The sequence below is a fragment of the Fulmarus glacialis genome, unplaced genomic scaffold, assembly GCF_000690835.1.
Source record: "Fulmarus glacialis isolate BGI_N327 unplaced genomic scaffold, ASM69083v1 scaffold5160, whole genome shotgun sequence".
Classification (NCBI taxonomy): Eukaryota; Metazoa; Chordata; class Aves; order Procellariiformes; family Procellariidae; genus Fulmarus; species Fulmarus glacialis.
The window spans coordinates 11573-38482 of record NW_009185701.1 but is presented as its reverse complement, the minus strand read 5'-3'; the positions used below and the strand labels follow the sequence as shown (position 1 = coordinate 38482).

The window sequence follows — 26910 nt, the reverse complement described above, 5'->3', positions numbered from 1 at the left end:
TTCCCATAATCATTACACTTTTAAAAAGTAGGTATTCCCATCTTTAGATATATAATAAATTTTAGCATAAATAATAAGACAAGATATTGGGAAATATATTATTCAAGTATTTAGACGCATTTTAAAGACAGAAACATGGTTGATTATCATTCTAAGCATTTTATTCATACATGAAAACAATCATTAAATCTATAAAGCACTGTCAAAGTGAATACAATACTTTTTACTGCTGTACACTTTACCTCTCCTACAGCAACACACACCAACTACACTGCATTGTGTGCATTGTACACCTCCCACTAATTCCGCTCCACATGAAGTAATTTGTGTATTTACTATCTGATTATTAATGGCATTAAAACAAACATGGGAGACAATCTATTGTTGGAAATAACTCACTGCATTATAAATACAGTGGTCTGTAATAAACTTCTTTGGTTTAATGACTAGAAAAGAGGAAGGATTAAGTTAAGCATCAGTAGCATCCTGAAGTATTATATTCTTCTGCTCTTAAGAGATCTTCCCCCAATCTTTTATTATTTTTGAGAACACTGCCAAGTCTAGAAAGCAACTAGCTGAAGTGCAAAGGATTAGACATAACTGTATTTTATTCAGAACTAGCTTTCAGTGTTCTATAAATAAAATTCCTTTACTTAGGTATCCATAAATAATCTAGCTTCTCACTGAATTGAGAAAAGCCTAAAGGCACCTTTTACTGATGTCTCTATATCAGGAATCTGAGGCAGTTAATGTTGCTGTACTTAAAAAACAGCAACTAGTTGAAGTAGTTTTGACACCAGACAGCTAGCATCTGAAAATACTGCCATTGTTCTAACAGGAGTTCTCCCTGTATTCTCCCTGGGATTCAGCTAAAGACACTGCCATTTACCTGGACAGCTCAGTAGTGTAACACATAGATTAGTAAATTAACATAATGAAAAATGAGTGTGAGGGATAACTAATTCCTTGTGAATTTCTGTTCTGGGAAAAAAACAAACAAACAAAAAAAGACCCCACCACCAAATAAAACACATGAAGGAACTGGGTGTTTACCACCACATCTCTCAAAGATATTATAATCACTATCTACTTACATACACATGTTTGTAACTCAAGGCCAAACCCCAGTATAGTTTTCATGCACGTATTTGCAGGGAACAGGAGAAACTGAATCCTCCCCACATCAGCCATGCCACAGTCCCACTGGACACATCCCCACAAGCACCTGAGAGGCAGCCTGGAAAATTGCTCTTCAGAATCTAGGAAGTTCCATGAAGTTTTTTGCCTGAGAAAAAACTCTTTCCAGCTCAAGTGCTTCTACAAGACTGTTATGATTCCCACACAAAATTCTACCACTGGGGTCAGAATGGGAAACGCTATTCTTGTTCTTTGTAAAAAAGGAAAAAGTGGTTTTGTTTAATAAAGAGAGAGTGTGACAGCAAGGGCATGCATCTGGCAAGAAAAACCAGTGCATGGACATGCCTGGTGGCCTTGCTGGCCTTTGCAACAATTCTCCCTGTGTAGAGCAATTCAGTCTGACAGAACTGTTCGGGGACATTTGTTCAGAGCAGCCTTACAGTATTGCAGAGTCACACAAGCAAGCCTTCTGTACTTACTACAAAGTATAGTAGTAGCAAACAGCTCTGCCCCACCCAGTGGTGCAATGGGCACCTCTGATCTCCATGTTTCCCTCCAAATCCTGACAGATTTGATAAACTGCTAATCTAGCATCCTACACAGATTTTTAGAGGGAAGGAGTGCACACTTTGTCACCCTACCCTGGAAGGTCCTGACTTACAGGAGATATAGGTGAGATTGATGCTGGAAGAACCTTCTACTTGCTTTCTTCTTTTGTTACTGAAAAATACCCTTACTACCAGTCAGTGGGGAAGCCACGCCTTCTCTCTCTCTCCCCAGAGTAAAAAGGAAAACAACATGCACATACTTGGGACTTCGTTGAAAAACGTCAGACTATTAAGTTATGGAATTAATGTTTCTATCTTTCATGAACACTTTAAACAGAACCATGTCAGTCCTGGTATGGCATAAGATCCAATTGACATTTTATTGTTACTACTTTTTATAAGTTATTGCTACAGTCTGAAAAGTAACAAACCCTATGGATTATAGAATTCTACCAATACCAATTCAACCAGTGACTAAAATAGTTATAGGTAAAATACATAGGATGCTTCATTCAGATAAATTGCTCCTCAGGATTAAACGCAACAATAATTCATCTAAAGTCACTATTCATACAATTTTGACATTAAACAAATACAATGCTGAACAATATTCATATTAATCTGGAAGAGGAGCTACATACCAAGCCAAATCTAACGAACACCATCAACTTAAAACTCATTTTAAACCAATACAACATTGCTTTTCTTATACTAGAAGTCTTAGATTTTAAAAGGCAAGTTATACTGGAATTCATTTTACTGTGCTGTTATTTCCTGACATTTCTGACAAGCTAAATAAGGAACAAAACTAACACAATAAACCTCCTGAAAATAACTGCTACTTACTCTGGAATCCAAAGAGTAAAGAGCACAAAACACCATAGTAACTCACGCTTACTGTAAGGCAATTTTCCAATAACTTCTTTAAAATCTTTATCTCCCCCAAGGTTTGGGACCTAATCTGAGTTAGCAAACATTACTAGAAGTGTTACAAACTCACAGTCAACTGAGTATCTTACCTGGTTTGCCACTACTGCATCTTGTGGATCATCTGGTTCTGCAGCTGCCAACAATGCTTGCAGCGATAACAACACTGTTCTTAGAGTCATTGCTGCTGCCCTAAAATTAAAAATTTGAAAATGACTTTACCAAATCCCATGCCTGTACTCACCTTTGCTGCTGTACTAGTGTCATAGAAGATATAAGAGCACATGTACAGATTTTAAGCCTAAGAATCGTAATTTTAAACTGCCGCAACTTACAGGGATTAGAACGCCATTCAATATATGTATTTAAATAGGGTTTTAAATGTGGACTTTCTTATTGACAGTCCTTGACCTACACATTTGACTTACACTTAACAGAATTCATTTAACTGGGGGGGTGGGGGGGTGGTGCGGCGGGGAATTTGAAGTTTGTGTCATCCTTACTACCAGTAACAGCACTTTGCGTAAGGTCTAGGTGCTGAACTGGTAGCCCATGTGTGCTCCCTCTGCTGGCACTCTTCATAACGAAATAGCATATACAGAAATAGTGACCTATATTTTAAATACTTGTAACAGATAAGGAATTTTATACATTAGATATCTTTTGCGTTGCATCAGTTTTAATATGACATTTTGCAATAAAATTTAACAATTTACACAGTGAATTACTACTATAATAATAAAAAGGCTTGGCTACTACAGAACATGCAATTGAAAGTATTATCTCAGATTCCTCTCATTTCAGCCTGACATGACTGTCGAAGCACGAAAACATTCTGTAGTCATGATGGTGCTGTAAAGTCACTCTTTTGCTCCTGTGAAAAAACCCTGTTGAAGGTAGCATAGTTCTAGAGTCGGAACTTCTAAGGTTCTAAGTTCTCATCATTTCTCTTGATCTCAAAGTATATTTAGAATAAGAGACTTCAATAATTTAATAAGGGAAAACCAAGTATGCTCACAAAAGTCAATAAACACTCAAAAAAGTAAAAGTATGAAATTGTTACACACCGTAAATCTGGAAAGTTGTAACATTTTAAATACACAGTTTAATTAGATTTTGATCATGAATACCATCTCTGATCTACCATTTCAGCTGGCACACACTGGAAACCAAATAAGGACCCCACAGAATCTGTGAAAGTTCAGTATTTCAGCTGATTTGAAGAGTTAAGTAGACTTTTCACTGTTGTGGCGAAGGCACAGACAGATGTGCAAGCCAATACACAAAACTGCTTACTCTGCTTAAGTACTAGTAGAAAGGTAAGTGGGGAAAATGTGACATCTTGGATTTGAGCAAAATGGTTATGGCACATGAAATGCCCGAGGAAAGCTGTGAAACACAGGCATCCAATTTCTTACAGACAAACTGTTCAATTTTCAATTAACAGAAAATAGTTTCTTCTTTTCAGAAGACTGAAAGTAAATGCAGAGAGTCTGTTAGAGTGGGTGGGGAAGAGTTTGACCTGATGGTCCAGATACAAAGGGAACAGTCTGCAAGTCTATTTCCAGTCTCAGATTTCAGAAATTTACGTATTGAGTACAGTACCCAGGCACCGTATTGAGGTACTCTAGCAGAGTATACCAATGAACAGAGAATAGATGCTGGTAAAATGTCGGAGGTACATTTGTGACACCCAAATACTATATTCCTAGATGCTTGTTATTTACAGCTTTCCTGCTATGTCACTAACCATTCAAATATGGCATTCTTCACTAATTGTTTCTAATTCTAGAAGATTTTTCCTAGAAATGTACTTTTTTTTTAGCTTGATAATCATCACTGAGCTTTCACAGTGCAGTGTTCTACATCAAAACGCAAGTGAGAAACATCCCAAGTGACAGAGATTTTAATTAGCACATACTGTCTCATTCCAACTGCCACATCAGCTTGAAGTCCCTCAAGCTGAACTTTGCAGACTTAAATCTTCACAAAACTCTCATGCTTTTAGATCTGAATTCTGACAAATCACAAAACATTCACAACATATAATTCTCCTTTTCCAAACCTATTCCTTAGTAACTAAACATTTTTTTAGAATTTCAGATTATCTTCCACTTAAATTTAAGTATTTCAGGTTCCAAGCTGAATGCTTCTTTCAAGCCAAAGGATGTTTCTTTAAGTTACAAACAAAGCTGGGGATTAACTAGTAGGATTATATTTAATCAGATAAAGAACACCTAGTTACTGAAACATATCCTCAGTTGCATGATGAGAGCCTAGCTAACACAGTAAACTCAAGAGTACAAAGCATCTTGTTTTTCCACAGCTAAATCACACACACAAAAACCTCAGTGAAAGAACACAGAAATATTTTTGCTTTAGATGTATCTATGCTATTTTACTCTTAAAATTTCCTGTTCTTTGTGATCTCTACTGGTTTATACTGTCTTGAAATTAATCTATTTAATGTACTCATTGATGAAGTAATTCACAGTGGTATCTGCTAGTATTAAATGAATGTAATTAAACATGTTTATTATTCTGGCATTCAGGTGTCACAGAATGCTAAGTCTTTCAGGCCTTACTATGCTTGAATGGACTTACCCATTTTTAGTTTTATGCAGTGAATTTCAGGAACTACCACATCCACCACACACGCTATAAAACCTAAAGTCTTTTTTCCCAGTTAAGTAATTTTATTACGCTACTTAGTGTAGTTTTAAAGATAGACTTAACATGAAATAGCTATCAACTGATACTGTAGTTACTTTCACCAAATAAAAGCTGTTCTGCACTTTACAGAAATCCTCCTGCTTTAGAGACATCTGAAAATACTGCCATTATTTACAGTAGAGAAGACGACTCGAAAGGTGTTGCGGCCACTTGTGCCACTTTTACATGCAATTTACCTCCATTTACACTGCACCTTCTAGGAGTGGAAAATATACCTTGGGGAGTAGGGGGCATTACTAAGGACCAAAGGTGCCATGGACGCCTAGAACACAAGTTCTGTGCTGGCTCCAGCCAACTCTGGCTTTCAAGACTGCTAGGCCCTTTCAGTCCCTGTTCATCTGTTGTGTTTGTAGATTTTTATATAAAGCATATTGGGACTTGAACTTCTGTTCTGACATTCCAATTTCAAAATGAGTAACAAAAATAAATACCTCATCCATTTGGATATACAGATGGCTATATGCTCAGAGAACTCAAACTCTAAAATAATAAGTTTATAGACAAGACTAGTTTAGCTACATATGTAAAAAGGTTTAAAATGTAGTTTACAACTTATTTTCAAGTCTCATGTCTCAAAATGGCTTTCACATCTCATGCATAATAAGACAAAGTCTTCATTGGACACAAACGTTTAAAGAAGTATCCTTAAATCATAAAAGAAAACCTGTTACAGCTTCAGCTGTTGTTTGTGTTAAAAATAGAAAATTAAAGTTTGTGATTAATGGTAAAGAAAATCTGAGGTATTGCATGTAACTATTGTATACTCATGTAACATCTTCTATCTTTAGGAGACCAATTAGCTTTCCTGATCAAAGAAAGTAAAAAAGTCTTGTTATTTTCTACATACCTTAGTCTTAATTTTTCAGACATAAATTAAGATTCCCAGAAGAAACTGGAGGGACAGCTAAAAATAGATTTTCATTTCCCAAGTACCTTAAAAAGCTCTTCTTCCTTCCCATTACCTCCTTTTGGGAGAATAAAGTGAAGGGAAATGACTGCCCCCAGAATTACATTTACAGACACTAGTAAGGCAGGACCTGTTCTTCATCAGCAGAGCAAAACCAATTCTAATCATCAGCTCTGGAGGAAAATCTATGCTGATAGTGGCACAAAACTAAAAAAACCCAACACACCCCCCCCCATGACATCCCCACAAGCTAGAGACAAATGTGCTGCAAAAAAAGTCCTATTTTCCTTAAAACGAACTTCCAGTGGAAAGATAAGTCTTCTGCATTTTCCAGAGCTCTTCAAGGGGTTTTTTTTCCAGAATAGAATCCTAAAAAAAAAAAGATTTCCAACTCTTCTTACATTTGAAGTTTATTTCTAGGTGTGGATTTACGCACAACATCTCACAGAGTTCAAGCAATTCCCTTTGATAACTCAAGCTAGCTGCGTGCTTGGGTTTCAGGTTTTTTCTCTTCTCCTTGCCCAAGGTAAGGTTTTGTATCACTCCTGACAGACTTCCGTCTAATCTGTTCTTAACTGGAGCTTCACAAGTTTCTTGGAAAATCTATTTCAATGCTTCACCATGCTTGATATTCTGTATGCTAAAAGGCTTTCCAATCTTTCACTGTAGGTCGTGTCATTCTTGTAGACCCCCATTTTTGTTACTTTACTCTGGATTTTTCCTGTGGTTCCCATCTTTCTTGGAATATAACACTCAAAGTGGGTACACTACTCCAACGGAAGCCTGACCAATCATAAATAAAAAGCAGGCAGCTTATATCATGAGTTTTGCAGGTAAGACTTCCTACATCCCAGCATCCTATTCACCCTGCACGTGACATTACATTGCCTTTGTCCCATGACGTTACTGCCTCCTGCTTTCTCCTAAAGTTTACAATAACCCTTGACTCCCACCCCCACCCCAAAATGCTGCTTAGCCACTATGCAGGCTTGCAAGTTTGACATCCACAAAATGGGAGGAAAGGCCAGTAACATCTACCAGTGAGCTGCAGAGAGCTCACTACAGGGAAGCACCGTCCCTCTGAGAACTTCAAACTAAAAGCCTCCACTTCGGACATCCTAACCAAAAACCAGGCTTTCTGTTGGCATTGCATTTGTTAAATAGCAAGGGAAACCTGGAGTGTATCAGAACAAAGAAAGCTGATATACATTTTATTCACTTACACTTTTTTTTTTTAAAATAGGTAATATCTTGGGGCATTTCAATTAAAAAAAGAGCACCCCTAGTTTGTGTGAATATAGTGATAATATTAAAAAGCACGGCAAGCCAGCTGTGCCCAGCATGCCTGAGGTAAGAAATCTCTTACCTGCAATGAGCCGAAGAGTCCTAAGAGGATTATGAAACACTGCCAGTTTTCCTTTTTTTTCTTTATTATGAAAGGCTAAGTAATTTTCCATTTAGGAAGTTTTTACTTATGTTCTGTACATTCCTCTCGGGAAACAATCTCTCTAGTTACTCTGAGAAGTAACCCAGCAGAACAACAGGAACAGCTGCAGCCAGCAGATTGCTCTGTCAAGCAAACATGGCTACTGGGAGCAATTTTTTTTTTAAATTTTTATTTTTTAAAATAATCCGCAATATTTATTTCATTTGTGAAATGACTAAGCTTGTTAATCCAAGAGAAAAGCTCTGGGAACTTGTACCAAGGGCTTAAGGAATCTGGAAGGAGGGAGGAAATGAATAAGGCCTTTGAGTGGAAGCCCGTTATATAGTCACTATTTACAGGAGAAATACAAGACTGGGCACCCATTTTTTTTAAAAAAAAAAAGAGAATAATAGAATAGCTTTGACATAGCGCAGGGGAGGAAAGACAGCCTGCTTGCTTAATAGTTCCCTCAAACAATGTTAATATTCTCTGCATTTTTCTCAAAGCTTTAAAGAGGCTCAGTGCTCCTCAAACACCCTGAACAAAACCCAGCAGTTTTAGATGCCCAAGAAGATGATTACTACAAGCTTGCTGTTGCTTATGTATCTATTAAAATTGTATTATCTCTTATAATAATAATTTCTGCATCTCAACTAAAACTGAAGCATGAATCCTCCAGTACGGCCACTATGAAAAAAAAAAATTATTATTCATTTTTATTTCAACTGCCAAAACCACAACAGCCAAGAGTTTTTTGTAGCCATACACACAGCCACAACACATTCACTTGATAATCACCGCTCAAGGGATTTATGCAGAACAGCTTTCAAGAAATTTAGTTCTCAGGTTTCAATGAACAGTATTAAATACATTTTATATTTAAGAATAAAATTTTGAGACAGAATACTAGCCTAGAAGATAAATACAGGCTACAGTAAGTGAAACCACATAACAAAAGTCATATCAGATCAGCATAACAGTATTCCTTCTACAAAATCATACCCCTATTTTAATTCTACCACCAAACAGTAGCTGTTTTGCAAACAAACTGGCATAACAGGTATTTACAAATCTAAACATCATGAAAATCCACAGCTGCGAAGAATTTCAGCATCAAACATATATTGTGGAGAAAGAATTCCATTAAACTCATTAAAAAATTATTTAAAGACATTACTTTGCAAACTGATAAAACCTCCTGCCAACATGCAGAATAATATCTCAACTATGCTCATTAGAATGGAAAATCATTACCATGGGATGGGTAAGTAGGGAAGAGACTTTTTTTTTTAACCATACAAACACATTAAAATCTTTGTATTTGTATTCACCATATAGAAATGAGGATTTTATCAGTTTATTAACTCTTTAAGAAACCCTACTAAGTCCCATAGGCCCAAATTCTGTCCTTCAGCTCCCACTGACCTCACTGAAAATCACAGATATGCATTGGAATTGGAGACTTACATTTAAACACAGCAACACGAGCAGCATTATTCAGTTAAGAGCATTACAAGTCAATGAAGTGGCACTTCAGACAGAGCTTGTTACTACAAGATTTGACAAGAGAGAAAGTGGAACTAAATGTATTTTCTAGAACACAGCCATTAGAATACTTCAGAATTGCATTTGTCCCATTTATCTTTGAATACCTGGTTGGGGGGGCATTGCTTGGGGTTTTTTTGTTTGTTTGCTTTCTAATGAAGCTATCATTTTATTTAAACCATTGTTCAACCTACACATGCAGAAAGCTTAAACATGGTGATGTGGGCATTTCTCAATTTAAATAGCTAAAACAGCATATACTGAAGAACAATAAACAACTTATTTAAACAATATTAACCACTCATATGGCTTACGAAGTTTTAGGAAGCTACTCAGAAAAAAAAGTCTTATCTATCACAATACCGAAATCCTTCAAACAAGAAAGGATGGAGGTAGCCACAACAGCTTCCTTTTCTCCAAAGGACCAGAAGCTTTGACAAGCACTTCAACAATGCTCAAGCAATTTTCATTTACCATTCTATGACTAAAAAACAAACAAAACTTACAAAGAGCACCACCAGAAAATTAAGGGATCACCACATTAAGAATCAATTGAAAAGGGATTACATATATGTAGGAATATACACTCCTCCACCCCACCGCTACCAAGTTCTGTGAAATTCTTTCCTTAGTGCTTCCAAATGAAGACAGTATTTCAAAGGAAGATTTTAACAGTATGTAAGTGGCATAACATTGGTGCTCCCTGTGCCAGCTGGTTTAAATACACAGAAGGCAAGTTCTTGTTCCAATACTCCTATTTCGTATGCATCTTGGTGAAAAAAGGTATTAATGTTTTCTTTTGTCAGGCAGAACTAAGACACAGATTAAGTTATCTGTGCAAGACGTAACTTTCAAAGATTACAAGAACACAAGTCAAATCTCCTCTCCTGTTCTTCCTTTCCAAATCTCAATGGTTTTGACTAAAAAAAAAAAAAAAAAATTTAAGTTGAAGCTCATGGTTTCTTTAGGCCTTTGTTGCCTTTTGGTATTTTATTGTTTAGCTTGATCAGCCACTGAAAAGGCCAGAAATTTTCATCTTAAAGCTATTAACTGCTTCACTCTTAAAGCAGCAGTTTTGGGATAAGACTGAATTTTGTGAGACTGTTTCAAGTCACAATGTTTGGCAATGCTGAAAGACAACAGAAGACCTGTTCCAGGGCTGGAAACCAAAATGCGGTCTCCTGAATCCCAGTCCGTTGCCTCAGAACCAAGATCATTCATCCTTCTCCACAGAAAACACTAATTAGGAAATACATTAAAGTCATACGAAGATAACAAGAAAATGTTAAAAAAAAGCTGTTAAATTACTTTTGTTTTAATTCAGAATGTGATAAATAAGCATGAGTTCTGCTAGGGACTGCCCTCCTCAAAGTTTCTAGGGGAAAATGCTAGATAAGTGTCGTTTTTGAGAAACATGGTGTTAAGGGACTTCAGTATGGAAAGATTAGCCTTGAAGATACTTGTTAAAAGTCACAGACCTTGATACTATGAGTAAAGCAACTAGACAGTGCATAAAGGAGTACCAAAAGATGGAAGGAAAAAAGCAAGCCCTGAGCTTAAAAACTTTGGATAAATTCTTCCCAGGAGAGTATTAATGACGCTGGGATGCAGTTCCATGTTAAGCACCTTTGCTGCTAGAAATAAAGAATTTTTGCCTTCCCATATCCTCACTACTTAAACCTTGTCCTGAGCGAAATAAGCCTAGCTGGGAGAGCTATAGTTCAAGTCAGTGAAGTGATCCCCATTAAAAACACCCTCCAAAATTTGTTTTGCCAAAAAACCCAAACAACCCAAAACCAACCAACCAAAAATTAAAAAAAAAAAAAATCCCAACACACAAATCAACCAGACATCCTCATGCCCACTCACTAATCTGGTTTAGAGTATGATCTCTCAGGAAACTGTACTTGCACAGTTAAGAGTCATTAATCTCCAGTATAATTGTAGGGTAGTATGAATAAGCAGGTACAAAAGTACACTGGCTTTACTGATAGAAAAATTATACTATGTACCATGGCATGTATGTTGAAAGATTCTACTGTCTAAAAGAACACCAAATGCTCCGAGACTGTGAGAAAAAATACGCAGTTCCAGAAATGAAAAAGACAACAGCTTATGATTATTATGATTTCATTTTAGTAATTTACGCTACCCCTGTGCCACGTAATTTGCATAATCTTCTCACTCTGTAAAAGATGAATACACTGGATGTCACCTGCAAGACCTCAACTCAAGCTTTCTGCTCTAGAGTTTCTCTTTCAAACCCAACTGATGTCTGCTTGGCCAATAGCAGTCTTGATGAAGTTGTTGAATTTACAAGCATTTGAAGCTTGTATGGATTAGATATTGATATTATCTGCTGGGGAATTATAGTCCCATTCTTTTGGGGCAGACATGGAGGAAAATAACAAAGATGAATTCCATTCATGTTAGATATCATGTCTATCATACAATTGGTGCATACGATCTTCAAACCACATGAAATGTATCACTTGGAAAAACAAATGAACAATGAGTTCAGCTGTAACAGTTTGGACACCTACAGGTCTATTCCACAGATTTTGGCTATTAAAACTTTTTCAGTTACATTAAGTAATCAAAAGTCAGCAACTGACCAGCAAAAGGAAAATGTTTTACAGAGGCGCAAATCATAAATATTATCAGTGATAACTGCGAGACAGAACCAGTACGGTTAGCCTCTTCTCCCTTTCCTATTGCTGACCTGTTACCTTTTATACTCCCAGACTCACTTCATACATCTATCAGATGTATGTTTTAGCTCTATCAGAACTAATTTTTATTTGGAAGTAGAAGTCAAGAATCAGAAAGAAGATAAGCACTTTGGTTTTTTCCTGCTTACACCTCAGGAGTCTGAAAGGACAAAATTCAGGAGGCAATAGGTAGCACTTGTTAATGGAAAAGAACTAACTAAATAAAAAAATTATCTCCTACAAAAACACCCAAAACATCAACAACAATGAAATGTTCACCCTAACTCTCCAGTGTAAAAGTTTTTGGAAAAGCTCTCTATGCATATAATATCTACTTAGTACTTTCCAAAATTACCACCCAATCATTTCATTTGCATCTTTTTAACTCAAAATACTATACTGAAATACTGTAAGCTTTAAGGACATCTCAAATTACAAATGCAAAGTGAAAAGCAACATTAGCTGTTGCCTCCTATCCAGGACATCAGCATATTTGATTTTGCACATTTAAATCCATATGGAATCTTACCATTGATCTTTCAGAATATCCAAACAAATGGCCCCAGTGACTGAGCTAATATTAGGATGCCATATTTTGGTGATAAACCGCACCTAGAAGACAAGACAATTTTTAAAAATAGAAACGGTTATTAAATGCAGTAGATTAAGTAAACATTTTAAATGCACCATTTCTAACAATATTATAAAGAAATACTAATTTAAGAAATATCAAGCTAAAAAACAGAACTAAGACATCTGATACCACTTATTTCAGGAGGGTTCAAGTTTGCAAGGCCATTTGTTAGACAGAGCCTTGCTTTACTTAAAAACAGATTACTGCCCGTCTGAGGACACCAAACTCATCCCTAACTGCTTTCCTGTACAATGTCATGCGTGCACATCCCTGCAGCACACAAAGCCATTTAGAAATATCCTCCAGCAGTACCAGCGTTTCAACATAAGCAGATGGTCAAATACCGACTTAAAATTTCCAACATTGTAAATACTACAAAGTCCACTTTTTAAAAAGTAAAACAAGCCCCTGAACTATTAACATAAGCATTGGATCAGCTGAATTGTTGGTAACTACAGAAGGATGATAAAAATTTCCTTGGTGGATGCTACAACTTCTACAGCCATCCAGTCTCATTACCCATATGCAGAAAGCTCTTCAAAAAACCAAAACCTAACTGAATTACAATTATTTTTCTTTGCTGTTGAAAGGATCTAGTCTCAGCATTCATTCATTGATCATGTCCATATTTTTACACTAAAATAAAGTGTATTCATGCTCGCAAAGCATGAATAAAATCAGTTTTGTTTTGTTTTTTTAAAAAAGACACTAAGAAAGTTAAAAGCAGCATTTTCTTTTAAAAGTCTCAAAACCCAAAGCTGTCCTCTGAAAGGAATATATACATGCCTTTAGAAATGTCTCCTTCATTTTCTTCAAACCCCTTATTTCAGGTTGCACTTTAACTGCCTTTTAGTGACTTTGACCTGTCTCTCTGTTTCTCATCTCTACCTCCTCACCCCAAACTCCTGACAAACATTTTACATATAGCACAGATCTTTCAACTTTCACCCCTGATCTGCAAGCAAATCAGTGCAGAGAACACATTATTTGCCAGGCACTACAGCAAAAGACTGTACATACAGGGCTATAATAAAATCAATGCAATCATGGTGTATAAATAGGCAAGACCATAACAGTTCCACTTTCCAGGACAGAAAATAAGAGATTATGTCAGCTGGGCCACTTATTAACTAGCTCAACTCTCTAAATCACTTTGAAAATGTAAAAAGCCAGGAAAATACTAGGTAATTCCTCACAGTGAATGATGGCTAACAATGGCTGTCAAAGCATATACCGAACAACATAAAGAAATCTTTCAGATGAAAGGCAGGGCTAGACACAAGCAAAAAGGCCTCCAATTCAAGACTACAGAGTCCAGAATAAGCAGTACTATGCTACAGTGCACTGAGCTTCTAACAGCTGTCTATAAGCTTTGGAAATGGAAACCACCAAGCCCTAAAGCAGCAATTAAACCATGATCCATAGACCCATCTTTCAGTGTCTACGACCTGTTTCAGCTCTCCTTATTTTAGCTCCCGCCAAAACACGTGCAGATGAAAGAACTGAAACCAACAGATATTTCATTAAGACTTTCTGTGTCTTTCACTCCAGCCTCAAGGAAGTCATTCAAAGGACAAGAGCCAAGAAGCTATGAGCTACTGGCACCTCTCCCTTCCTCCTCTTCCCCAGTTCCTTCCCAGTATTACATACCAGGGTGAAAATAATCAGGATCTAGGACATGTTCTTAGTTCAAAGACATCTTTCAGACAAACAGAAAACCAATCAAGAAGCTGAGTCAGACAACTCAGGAGTCTGCTGATTCATCAGAAGGCGCTGAAGAAGGGACTAAATCAGGGCACAGGAATACACAGTTGCAGCTGCACATGGCTGGGGAGAACACTATTCAGATTGATCCATTTAGGAGGGAAGTGGAATCACAAATTTAAAGTGCTAGAAAGATACAGTAAAGTTGAAAGGGCAATAAGTTGCGAAAAATGTATGAATGACTTTACCACAGCCATTTCTCTTGTCTCTCATCCACGTGCACATGCTTTATGCATTCCTTCAATAGAGTTGCAGTAAGACCATTATATTTCTCTATTAGTTCTTCAAGTCACACAACTGTACACCTCACTACTTAATTATTACTAGAAACTTGGTAGGTTAGACCCAAGACTCTAATAAATACAACTTACGGAGCCCAAGAAATTAAAAGAATCAACAATTATCTGTTGCTGAGGGGGAGGGAAGATAGCCGTACTCTCTACATCAAGTAAAGCTATCTGAAAACAGTATTTATCTTGCCAAAAAGAAATTACATGAGGGTCAATAATAAGGCACAAGCTCCTCCTCAGAATTTGCCAGTTTGTAGTTTAAGGAATAATCAGAGTGTACTTCTGACTGGATACAGCTATGCATCCTGCATTATTTCTACCTAAAAATGACAGCTCCAATGTCTGTCTAGAGGAGAATAAAAAAAATGGAAGATGGGTACTACACAGAGACTACACATGCAAGCAGATAAATAAGAATACTCAAAAACAACTTGTTAACCAAATTACTTTATCCAAAAAAGTGTACAGTACCTTAGGAGGATTAAACGGATATGTTTCTGGAATTTTTATCTCTAGTTGATACCTTCCACCTGCAAAAGACCAGAATAAGTTAGAAATTAAAACAAAAGAACATTACTCAAGCTTAGTCTTTCATGACAATAAAGCTTACATTTCTAAATAGACAGGTTTTCAAGTAATTCAAATTTACTCAGAAGTATTAGCTAGAAGATATGTCTAAATTTCATATATTTTATAAATAAATGCCTATAAAGTCAATCTAATAAAGTCATATTTACTTATGCAAATAAGACTCTGTATTTCTTAGGTATATTTAATGTGTACATTCTCCTATAGTTTCTTGTTTCCAACTTTGTAATTTCCATGCTCTATTTTAGTAAAATATACCAAAATATGAACCAAATACCGCCCAAAGAGATGAAACAACAGGCCACAGGAACGTTCAGGCTGAACATGGGATATTATTTTGACTCTTTTCTGATACCTCACCCCAATAAATTTGCTTCAAATTACACGACTGAAATTAACTATATTTCATTTTAAACTTTCTGGAACTGAAGAACATTCAACTGTTTTACGAAAAGCTCCCACACTTTGGGGAAAAAAAAAAAAATAAAGGAGGCTCCAATGTTACTTACTATGTTTTACATTACTGTCTGAAGTAGTTACTTCTATGCCAATTCTGCAAACACTTTGACACACTAGTACTATTAATATAGTTTGCAGGATTACAGCATACAATAAAGGATAGTATGAGCTTGGCAGACAGAACTACCTTCTACTGCCCTTTTCTAAACTTTTCTCATTTTTCTCTCCCTGTTACAGTATCATTATCTATGCCTATTTCAATTATAGTTTTGTTAACATTCAAGTTTACTATCAATACTTTGTCTTCTGGTGCAATCTCAAACTATCTCTGCCTGCCCACTGAAGATCATTTGCCAGGCAGCAGTTTAATGACAAAAAGAACAGAGTATAACAAAACATATACACCAATTTAGACATTTAGTTTTTATAGAAACTGAAAGCATTTCTCCTCACTTGCAATTTTTTTTCTCATCCCACTGTTGTTCTTTCAGAAAGTAACCTTTTCCCTCCGTCAATATACTTTGTTACAATTTAAATTTTCTTGAATTAAAGTTGAAGTATCTGCAATCTATTTCCTTTCGGATTTCAAGAGTGATTTACTCTGTTGCAAATCACTCTATACAAAACCAGCTCTCAAGCAGTCTCAATATAGGCAGCAAGATACACATGCAGGGAAAAAAACCTCAGAGGAATACTCTGAACAGTTACAGTCTATGGCACCTTTTTATCTGTGCCAAAATGCACATTAGCAGCTACTAACACCTCTCACTTTTAAAATGTAATTCAGTCTAATACACTACACCTGAAACTGGTTAATAGCAGTTTGGTATATTACACAACTTTCTACAGTTGTTTTTTCCTCACTTTATACTACAGTAACTTGAGAGAGAAGATTTAACAGACAATACAATAGAAGAAACGCCAATAAATCAAAAATTATAATAGTTAACGTTTAAGTTGATCACTTGTCTGCTTACAGGACAGTACAGGCGAAATATTTTTTAAAGACACATACATCAACAACAGATCTTAAGTTTGCTTTTCCTTTTGCCTGAATTGAAGCATAATTCAGCTGCAGTTTTTCCTAAGAAACAGTATAATTACACTGTTCCTGGATTGCAAAAAATTCATCAGTCTCTGTATGATTTTATTGCCACACCATTTTGTAAGGTAATACAAAACCTATCCTTAGGTATTACCACTTCTTCTGCTTACCATTAAAACTTGCCTTTAAAAGACAGACTATTACAGCCTTCTGCATAACAGGCTATTTCGCCACCAATTTTTTCCACCTGGAATGTACAAGTCCAAAAGATTTTAAAACTGCAGAGACTAATGAGTTGGTAATATTATTTATACAGTATTGTTGTCATGCACTGAAGTTTACAGTTAAAAATATAGGCTTGAAGACTTAAACTGAACAAATCTGGATATTAATTTCCTTAATACTACATTTAAAATGCAAGTGTCTAACAGACTAACTTCTGCATGCCAATACTTCTGCGGAATTTTTTTTAAAAGGACTATGCATATGTATGGGTTTTTTGTAGCTATTTAATACCTGAGATCGAATTAAACCGTAATGGCAGAATATTCCTTCTCTACTCCTACTGGAGCATACATCTCACAATAGAGTTAGAGCAAGTTTTAACTATTTTCCTTGAAGAAATACCCTATTATAAATTTTGCAGTTACCGTGGCTCACATGCAAATTTGGCTTGAAACTAATACCGTGGTTACACAGGGTTTAAAAACAAAACAACACCAAAAAACAACCTATCTATTGAAAAGCTCTTGAATCAAGTAAAACCCAGCAGCGATTAATCTAGACTTTCAAAGGTCCTCTCTCCAGACATACATGTTTTAACGTGGGATGCAAACGTATTTCTATTGAAGTTGTGTCTTGCAATATTCTGATAATTGATCAATATGAGTTGACACTACTGACAGAAAAATAAAAGCTGTAAAATTTGTCAACAATAGATGGCATTCTTCCTCTCAGTCATAAACCAATGTACAGACATCATCTATAAAAAAAAAAAACTTTGCAGCAGCAGTTTGTTTTCAGATACCTCACTAACTGTGGTCAACAATAAACATTAGTGTTGTTTCACTGCACGATGGTCCTAGAATTCCCTCCTGTATCGTAGAATTGCCTGACCTGAACTAGTGCATTAATTAGCTTTTCTTCATAAAGCACTTTTTGCTATGTGATTGTTCAGACTACAGATGACAGGAGATCAGTCAGTAATTATGCAGCATGCATTACTGCGTAGTCATAAAATGTAAACTACACACACTGGCAACCCTTCATAAATGCGTAAGGGAATAAATGCATAAAACTATGTTACAGGAATATTATCGTTCCAAAGTAAATTACTCAAGTGTCAGGAAATGCCAGAAATGGACTGCCAGTAACTTTCATTTTGCTCGTTGGTGCATATGCCTTCTAGATTAAAGTAAGCATACTATCACATTATTTTTCCATGAAAGCCCTGCCATAATCAAAATACATAATAGTTTTAGCCCCCCAAAAGGGATATTTACTATATCCTCATCATTAAATGTACTCATATGTATGTAAGTATGCATGCATGCATTTCACATCAACAAATTCCACACTAAACACATATTACCAATTTTCATTAGCAGGATACGCTGAATATGTGAATACACAGTGCTCAGCTTTTGAAATTTTGGTATAGCTGAATTATCCAGCATCACACAGAACCCAGTTCTGCAGACAGGCATTCAAATCTTTTTTTACCCTCTTCATGAACTGCTATACAGTTTTTAACTTGTGACACATGAATACATCTTTCATTTCAAATAACTCTCAATACATTCTCCAAAAAAGGTCCATTTTATAAGCTGAGTTAATGCTGACCGGGGGAGGGGGGGTGGCAAGCCATGACAAACCAACTCACCCGAGGAGGATTAATTCTGTTTGAATGGAAAAAAAACAAACACCAAAATCTGCCAAAACAACACCCTCCCCGCACCAACTCAGATGTTTCCTAGTATCCAATTACTTAACTTCGCAACAGCTTAACATCTGTATATAAGACTTCGTTTTACAAGACCAACTACATTTGCAAAAGAACTATTACACTGAACAGAATGATCCACTTCCAAATAGGTCACCAGCACGACTATGTATTTTAGGTCCACAGCATAGTTCTCCTTTTAAATTGGAAGGCACATGTCATAACCAGAAGAAATTACCTTCTTTCCAGACATCATCTTACGTCAACTAAACACTAGTGGCTGATGAGATGAGGATAGAGAGACACAGGGGAAGGTAGGGAGGGGGGAAACCATGATTATTTGCTAGACAGCAGAGGAACTCTGGGACTCAAGTTCTGGAGGGGAGCATCCTTATCACTACTTTTCTACTGTCTCCCTTCCAGGCTCATTTCCTTTCTCCTCAGCTTCTGACACCTTCTACCCCTGCCCAATATTCTCCAATGTGAACCTCTTAGGCCGTTTCCTCACCCTTTATCTGCCCTGGGCCCCAGCGGGGGTGGAGGGGTGGGCATTGGGGAGACTCTCTCTGCTCTCAAGTCCAATGCTGCTGCACCAGCAGCTCCTAGCCCAGAGAAGCAATCACAAGGGATGTCCTCCTCAGTGAAGATACAACCACGAGATTTTCACCAGTAGCCACTAACGCTTTCCAGTACATATACACCTATACCTACACAACATTTTTCAGGTATTTTCCCCACTTGATGAGAGTTTATTTTTCAACATACTGACAAATGGCACATGTCTGGTCTCTGGACAATACTCAAGTCCCACTCTTAGCTCCAAGGCATGGAGCAACGAGAGCAACTGAAAACTTGGAAAATTGTTTTAATTTCCAACAAAACAATTTATTTGCCTGTAACATTCCTTGAGACTTTTTTTTTACTGGAAGTTCAAATTCAAATCAAAGTAGATACCTGGCATGGAAAATTTCAATAAAACACCGTCTAAAAGTAACCAAGAATTAAAAAAAAAAAAAAAACCCACAAACAAAACACAACCAAAAATCCTCATTTATCATAAAGGAACTTTAATAGAAGGTGTGTCTGCCAGCTCAATATATATTATACACAAACAGAGTTTACAAGTACGAGCACTATTGAGTAATTTGGTATCTCTGATGAAGTATGCTATATTAGCTTCTATATGTAATAAGTTATCTTGCTTTTTCCAGACTGAAGAGATGCACAATTACTGATACCAGCTTTAATAAACAAGAAAGTCAGTAAGGAAGGTGTAATTTTTGAAGACACCTATGGACATGAAGTTCTACTATAGAGTCCCCCACTCCAGTATAAATTAAGTATTGGAACCCATGGATGCCTGAGGTGAATCCCAAATTTAACTTGCAATTGCATCTCTCCTTGAGATAGAAAAATGCAACATTTTGGAATGACCACCACATTAGATCACAGAAATACATTTACAGTTACATTAGATTCTGAAGCTCAGTTTCTTGATGCTTCATGGCTAAGGAGTTTAAACTGTCAAGACAGTAAACAAACAACTAAAAGACAGAATTATACCAATTACACTACACAGCTTATACCTGTAAGTTAACCTTTGATATGGGATAGTCTATCCTACTGTAGAACAGATCTGTCTTCAGGCAACACAGAAGTCGAATTGAAATATTTTTCAAGCTTAAAATTTGTATTTTTTTTAAAAAAAAAAAAAAATCAGACTATTTTAAAACACGTAGCTCTACATTTTTATGCTGTAACTTAATTTTACAAACAAAGCATCTCAAGACACATGATTTGAAGTGTACAATGATTGCATACACAAAAACATTACTTGCCTTCATATGGTGTGTCCGGAGGTCCTGCTATTTCTCCTCTTAATTCTGTAAAATTCTCATCTACAAGATCTACTTTAATTTGATTTTTGCTCGTCTTAAAAATAAACAGAGAAACAAAGAATCGTAAGTAAGCATTTGACATACAAATTTCCCCCAAAATACGGTATTTTAAATTTTTAGAATAGTAGTTTAAAAAAAAAAATTTAAAAATACAGTAACCTAAAGTGAATAGCTATCCTCCAGTTGGAATTTTACTTCATTAAAAATAGACTATTTGTGAAGCATTTCAACAATATTACTTATACTATCACTAAAATAAGCAAAGCAACCCAGCAACACATTATCTAAAGTTATATTTTTAAGTTGATTACATTTTTAAAAGACTGATCTTTCAAATCAGCTATTAATTCTACATATCTTAAACTATAAAATTAAATTGAGCGAGTTACACATTGGTTTTTTCTTGTTTAGAGCAATTTAATTAATAATAGACATGATTGCCACTTTCACTGGAATACAGAAAGACTTGCCCAAATGGAGTGCTCACTATTTTTAAACAATATGATGATCTAAACAGAATACTGTAGTCTTGCTTAAGATCATGTTTATCTTTAATATTTAGGCGTAAGGTACAATCTATTTATATACTTGAATTTCATTGTCACCTCCTCAACATTTTCACACCCCATATCAACTTGCCTACAAAATAAAAACACTGTATTTTGATACTGAAAAAAACATATGTTTTCCAGAAACTGATTCTCAGAAGTGTTTAGCCAGAGCTACTCATTCCATTGAATTTGCTTTCCAAGTCCAAAGAGCAGTGTTAGTGAAATTCATACAAGTCTTCCAGCCAGTAACTTTTTTGGGAGGACGCAAAGCAGAATCTCCTTTTAGAAAGATATACCATGAAGTTTTTAGAGGTAAGTAATTACAGGTTTGTCCATTCCGCTACTTCTGTATACCATGCTCACTGACTGCAATACAGATTTCCTGAATTCTATGTTATTTTTTTCAAGAACGTGTATCATCTTCCCAGATCCTTTATAATTCTTCCAACTAGTTCTATGCCAAAAAGCCCTGTACAGCTGTGCTGCTCTTCTCCCTCAGAGTAAACTTAGTTGCCGACAGCTATGAGAGAAGAGTTAAGTCAGATAAAGCTGAGGGTTGCCATCAACTGGTTCTTGGATCTACCAATGATGTGAACTGTTAACGATGCAGAATTCACTGAACAACAGTTGGCAGATTACCTCTATTTCCTTCCTGTAAATGTTCTATAGATTCAGTCCCCCCCACCAAAGAGGGTGCTCTTCTGAGCAGAGATGCTCACAGATATAAAGAAAAATCAAAGTTTAAATAAAAGTTTCACCATGCAAAAGCCCCTCATTAAAAGTTTCACTACATTAATCTAATGGTGATTTGGGAGTTTTTTACAGCTATAGTTACACACACTTGTCTTTAAAACTTGGGTAAAAACCCTTCAAACCCACACAAATGAGGCAGCATCTGCAACTGCATAGTTGAGGCCAAGTACTGCACTTCAAAAAACAAAGATTCAACCACGCTACAAATTAAGAATTCACCATGCACCTCCAAAATCAAAAGCCAGTTAAATACTAAACATAATGGTTCTGTTTTACTAATTTATATCTATAAACTAACTTTTTGTTTTAAGCACAGCATCAGATCTTGCGTTGCCTTTCATGACCTTAGCTAAGACATCAGAGAAAGGAAGTTATTAATAGAACTGATGAAATTACATTTTTAAACGTATTTTAGATTTATTTTCTTTCCTTCTACTGTTCATATAAGTTGCCTGACCAGAGAGCAACCGAAACAGTTTTCTTTTAAAGCTTTGTTTCCATAATACTGAGCAGCAGAAGGACAGACTGTCCCAGCGAGACAGCCCTCCCCAGCCAGGCACTGTAAGAAACGCCCTCTCTGAATCCAAACTCAATCATAGGCAACACATTCCTTTTGCAAGCTTTCCAATCCCCCTTTTAAGTTTTTTGCTCTCACTATCCAATTGGCAGCCCATTCCACTATCTCACAATTGTTAAAAGCTTTCTAAACGACAATTTAGGTAAAGTTATAATCTATTTACGCCCACCTGTGACAGCATTGCTTCCCAGCTCCAACAAGTTTCTTTGAATCTCTAGTATTTATTCCCCTCGCAAAATACATGGTATTTATACAGATTTCCCTTTTCACCTTAATTTTGCTCTAAACAAGCTGGAATTTTAATCTCACCATACAGATTTTTTTTTTTTTTAATTTCTCACTCTATGTCCCATGATCACCTAACTAGCTCTACATAAAGGAATTTAGATGAAGTCTCAGAATCTGTGCCACAAACACTGTTGCACTCACTGAAAATATATCACAACCAGCATAACCTAAGATCAAATTTGCTTCCTTCTGTGGCAGCATGACACGAGGCTCAGATCAAGTGACAGAGTGCCAGCAAGGCCTCCTATGGAAGATTTTGTCCCCTTCAGTGACTGCACTGTGCCTTCTGAGAGGTATTGCCCCTGTGCATTACCTTTTAGTTCACAAAGCAGCACAATGGTTTAAATAATCAATACAGTTAACGAGTCACCAAAACTACCTGCTCGTGTAATGCAGTCATTCTAAGGTCTATTCAGGTTCTCCCACTCTCCCTCTGTCAACCAGTAAGCTGTTAACTTCACCTGGTAAGCTCCACCTTGACAGCAGGAGATCTTGTTCTTTGCAAGCAAACCCATAATTTTCCATCTTGAGGACTGAAGCAATAGCAAAAGGGATGAATTTCAGTTGTATGATCTATGGTTAACCCATGCTGCAGCTTCCTTAATTTTCTACTTAGCATTTTACTTTTCTTTAGTGCCCTGCACACTGTTGTAGCAGCCAGATATTCACCTTCATATTCAATTTCAATTAGTACCACACTAGCTGTTTTTCAGAACAAATCCATCCTGACTCCATAAATTTGGTAATAAACAAACAAAACAAAACCCTATTGCTAAGCTCAGTTTCTTTCAAGAGTCAGTGGTTCCCCCATTTGAGATGACTGCTTTTATTACTACAGCTGTAGCTGTCTCCATATTCTTGCTTCCTTTGTACAGAACCTTGAGGAAAAATAGCAGGCTATATCATGCTGTTTCAGTGTAAGGTTTAATTTAATTTTCGGTTCATGCTTAAATTCTATCATGCCCTCCATATAACAAATGCTTTTTTTTATTTACATAGCTGAAGAACCTTTTTCATGCTATTCTGGTAGACTTTTCAAGGTGCAACTCAGCTTGACCTTGCCAATTCTTGCTTCTTCCTTCATCCCTAGAGCAATAACTAATATTTAACTGTACTGAAGTGATTATTCATCCAATTAAATCTGGAGTGTTTTCCTACAATATTTCCCCTTAATGAGGATCACATAGGATAAAATTACTTAGTTTTAGCAGCTCTAACAGAATAAATCCCTGGCCTCCACCATAATCATCTGAGCTGTCTCTAAAATGTTACCAACGGCAGAGTTTTCCAAAAGCGTGCCTCTGACACCAATGATCTCAGCACAGAATTTTTGAATCAACTTGTGATCTCACAACACAAGTTGATTTTCCAGACGCAGTTCTTCTACAAAGACCTCATTACGCTTCCATACCAAGTCTAAAATAGCATCACCTCCTGTTGATTCAGTAACAATTTGGTGACTAAATCCCCGGGCTAGCAATTCCTGAAATATGAGCCATGCCATCACTAGCAGCATTTATTTCTATAATCGCAAAGAAGTTAAATTCTGCAACAATATAATTCCCACTAGCATTTCTCACCAACACGAAAACACTCCGACACCAAAGGAATCTAGGAATCTGCAAGTCCAATACTATAACAGCAGAACTTCCCATCATCATACCTGAAAATTATTTCGATCAAGATTGACAAATAAAGGAATGTTAATGCAACATATTGCACAATGTACGATGCAATTCCCTCATCTTTTTTTCTTCATGTTCTAGTCGGACTATGTATAGCCTTTTTTTCTTTTTAAATGCATCCCCTGCTTCACAGTAGGGCTCTAGTCAAAAGATTTGTCATTTTTTAGACCATCCCAACTGCTGAGACTCTTTATGCATTGCTATAGTCATGCTTACCCAATTTTATTCTGCCTTGTGGAGATTAAACCCAAGCATGGAGATTAAACTAAAAGCATGAGGCAGAAAAGTTGGGGAAGATTCATATAAGACACTTTCATCCATTACAAAAGCCTTATTTCTAAAAAGAAACCTAAAGGAATCAATCCTTCATGAAGGGTCATTCTGTGAGCATCTCCCAAAGACTGAACACTCAATCACATTTATTAGAGCACGTACTGATCGATAATATTTTGACTTGTCTTTGCCTGCCTGCTCTTTAAAAAAAAAAAAATCCAGAATTACACTGTCTAGTTTTATATCTGAGTATCTTCCTTGAATAGAACACAAAATCCACTCCAGCAGAAACTTTGAAGAGTAAGTTCTACCACTGTGAAAACTTTATCACACATGTCTTCTCCACTTCTACTAAAATCCTTTTAGAAAGCAGCTCTGGACCTTGTAATATTTCTCTCAGATGACAACAAGCTCTTCTGTTCTTTTTATTCACCATAGTCTACAGGCCTTAACAAGGTGTCCCTCATTAGAGGGGCCTGCCTTCTTTCTGCAGTTAATCTACCCTTTCTCCTGAGCCTTCCATGCCATCTCCTTCTCTCTTCTCCAATCTGCCTTTAAAAAAATTTTATTTATGTGTTATTCATGGCCTATTATCCTCTTCACTAGTCCAGTACCTCCATTCTTAAAAATCAAAGTTTTCCTTCACAGAAGATAAAAAGCAAAAAAGAGAGCCAAGACAAAACTATAACATACCAACATGACAGGAGCATGTTAAGACAAGATGATAAAAATTACACTACTGTTCTAAACATTTCTTTCCCACATACAAAATACTATTTACTACATTTACCAAAAAAGAAAAAAAAAAATTTCCAAGATCCTGAGATAAGTCTATTTCCTGAAGACTGGAGGTAGATGAAATGACTTTTTTTTTTAAAAGTAGGCATTGCAAGTGCATTGGAATTTTTTATGCTTTCCAAAAAGCCTCCAAATTCTACAGTAATTTTGATAAATAGGCTATCAGAAAAAAAACTAACCTCAAGTAATCAGCATAAAAATGCCTATTATCAGAGCTGGCAACATATGGATAGATACTGGTAGGTTTAACCAAAAATGCAGGAATAAGATGGTTTTACTTTTTTTTTTTTTTTTAATTACATAGCCAGCAGTTTTTGACATCTATGTTGAACCCTCTCGAGTGGAAAAAGAAAAAAAAAAACCAAACAAAATCCCAAAATCCAAAAGAATCCCTCACATGTCCATGTCAGTCATGGCTACAAAACACATTATGTACTTAATAGCGGATGATGATGGCATACAAAACAGAAATTTTGAGTGAGGTTATTCTAGAACCAACCAACTCTACTTACTCCCCCCATGACATCATCTTAACATTAGACCTTTGATCCCTGCATAATAAAATTACTCCAAAGAAATGTAACAAGCCAAATTCTCCACTATACATCCATTAGCATACATACTATGTTTTAAACTGTTGTGGTCAGAATAAAAAAGGCAAAGAAATTATGTTTATTAGCAATATTAATAGCTTCAATTCAGCATGCTACCTTCTTAAAAAGAATAAAGTAGTGTCAAAATGAATTATTACTTGTATGTTCTAAGTGTATCTGTCTCAACTTACGTATTCAGATACCACATGCAAAATTCGTATCAAATATTTTTGGGTATAAATGCCGAGATGCTAAACAAGGATTTATAAAAACAAAAAACAACACACACACACAAAAACACCCTACTTGAAACAGAATTAGATTTGGAATTTAAAACCCAATTTAAAATTGGTTCCTTCTGAATAACTGTCTGTAAAAAACCCAAAACAAACACACACACACCCCTCCCCCCCAAATCCCGCTATTCCATACAGCAATTCGCTACCTGCAGTCCGTGATTTTACAGGTCCTGTAACATGATTTTCCTCCATCTTAAGGGGAATATACTCTATACCAGCTAAAGTACTACTATTTTCCATTAATTTACTTTGTTTTTACAAAAATAACTCATAGAAAACTCTAGAAACATAGGTATATAAAAAAAAACCACCAAAAAAACCAACAGAAAAACCCTAACCTGAAAAGACACAGAAATGATAAATTATGTGTATAGATAAACAAGTCTAGTTGCAATAAAAGCAGCTAAGTATTAAAACTCTGTAACCATTTTGTGCTTTAAGACTAGCAACTTACACATTAAGGAAAAGTTTTAAGAAGTGACAAAAATGTTAAAGAACATACATGCCAAGATTTCAGCAACGATTAAGGAATAAATTTG

General features: G+C 36.1%; 1 protein-coding gene across 1 annotated transcript in view; it reads right to left on the bottom strand.

Annotated features, from left to right (window-relative positions):
* The window catches only part of UBE2K (ubiquitin-conjugating enzyme E2K), a 24735-nt gene extending 1612 nt beyond the window's left edge, over nucleotides 1–23123 (bottom strand). The window contains exons 1-5 of the mRNA XM_009574169.1: nucleotides 23103–23123; nucleotides 20495–20588; nucleotides 15094–15152; nucleotides 12464–12546; nucleotides 2705–2804 (exon numbers count right to left, since the gene is read on the bottom strand). Of these exons, the coding sequence (XP_009572464.1) occupies nucleotides 2705–2804; nucleotides 12464–12546; nucleotides 15094–15152; nucleotides 20495–20588; nucleotides 23103–23123 (357 nt within the window). The remainder of the gene's footprint in view (nucleotides 1–2704; nucleotides 2805–12463; nucleotides 12547–15093; nucleotides 15153–20494; nucleotides 20589–23102) is intronic.
* Between the last annotated feature and the right edge of the window lie 3787 nt (nucleotides 23124–26910).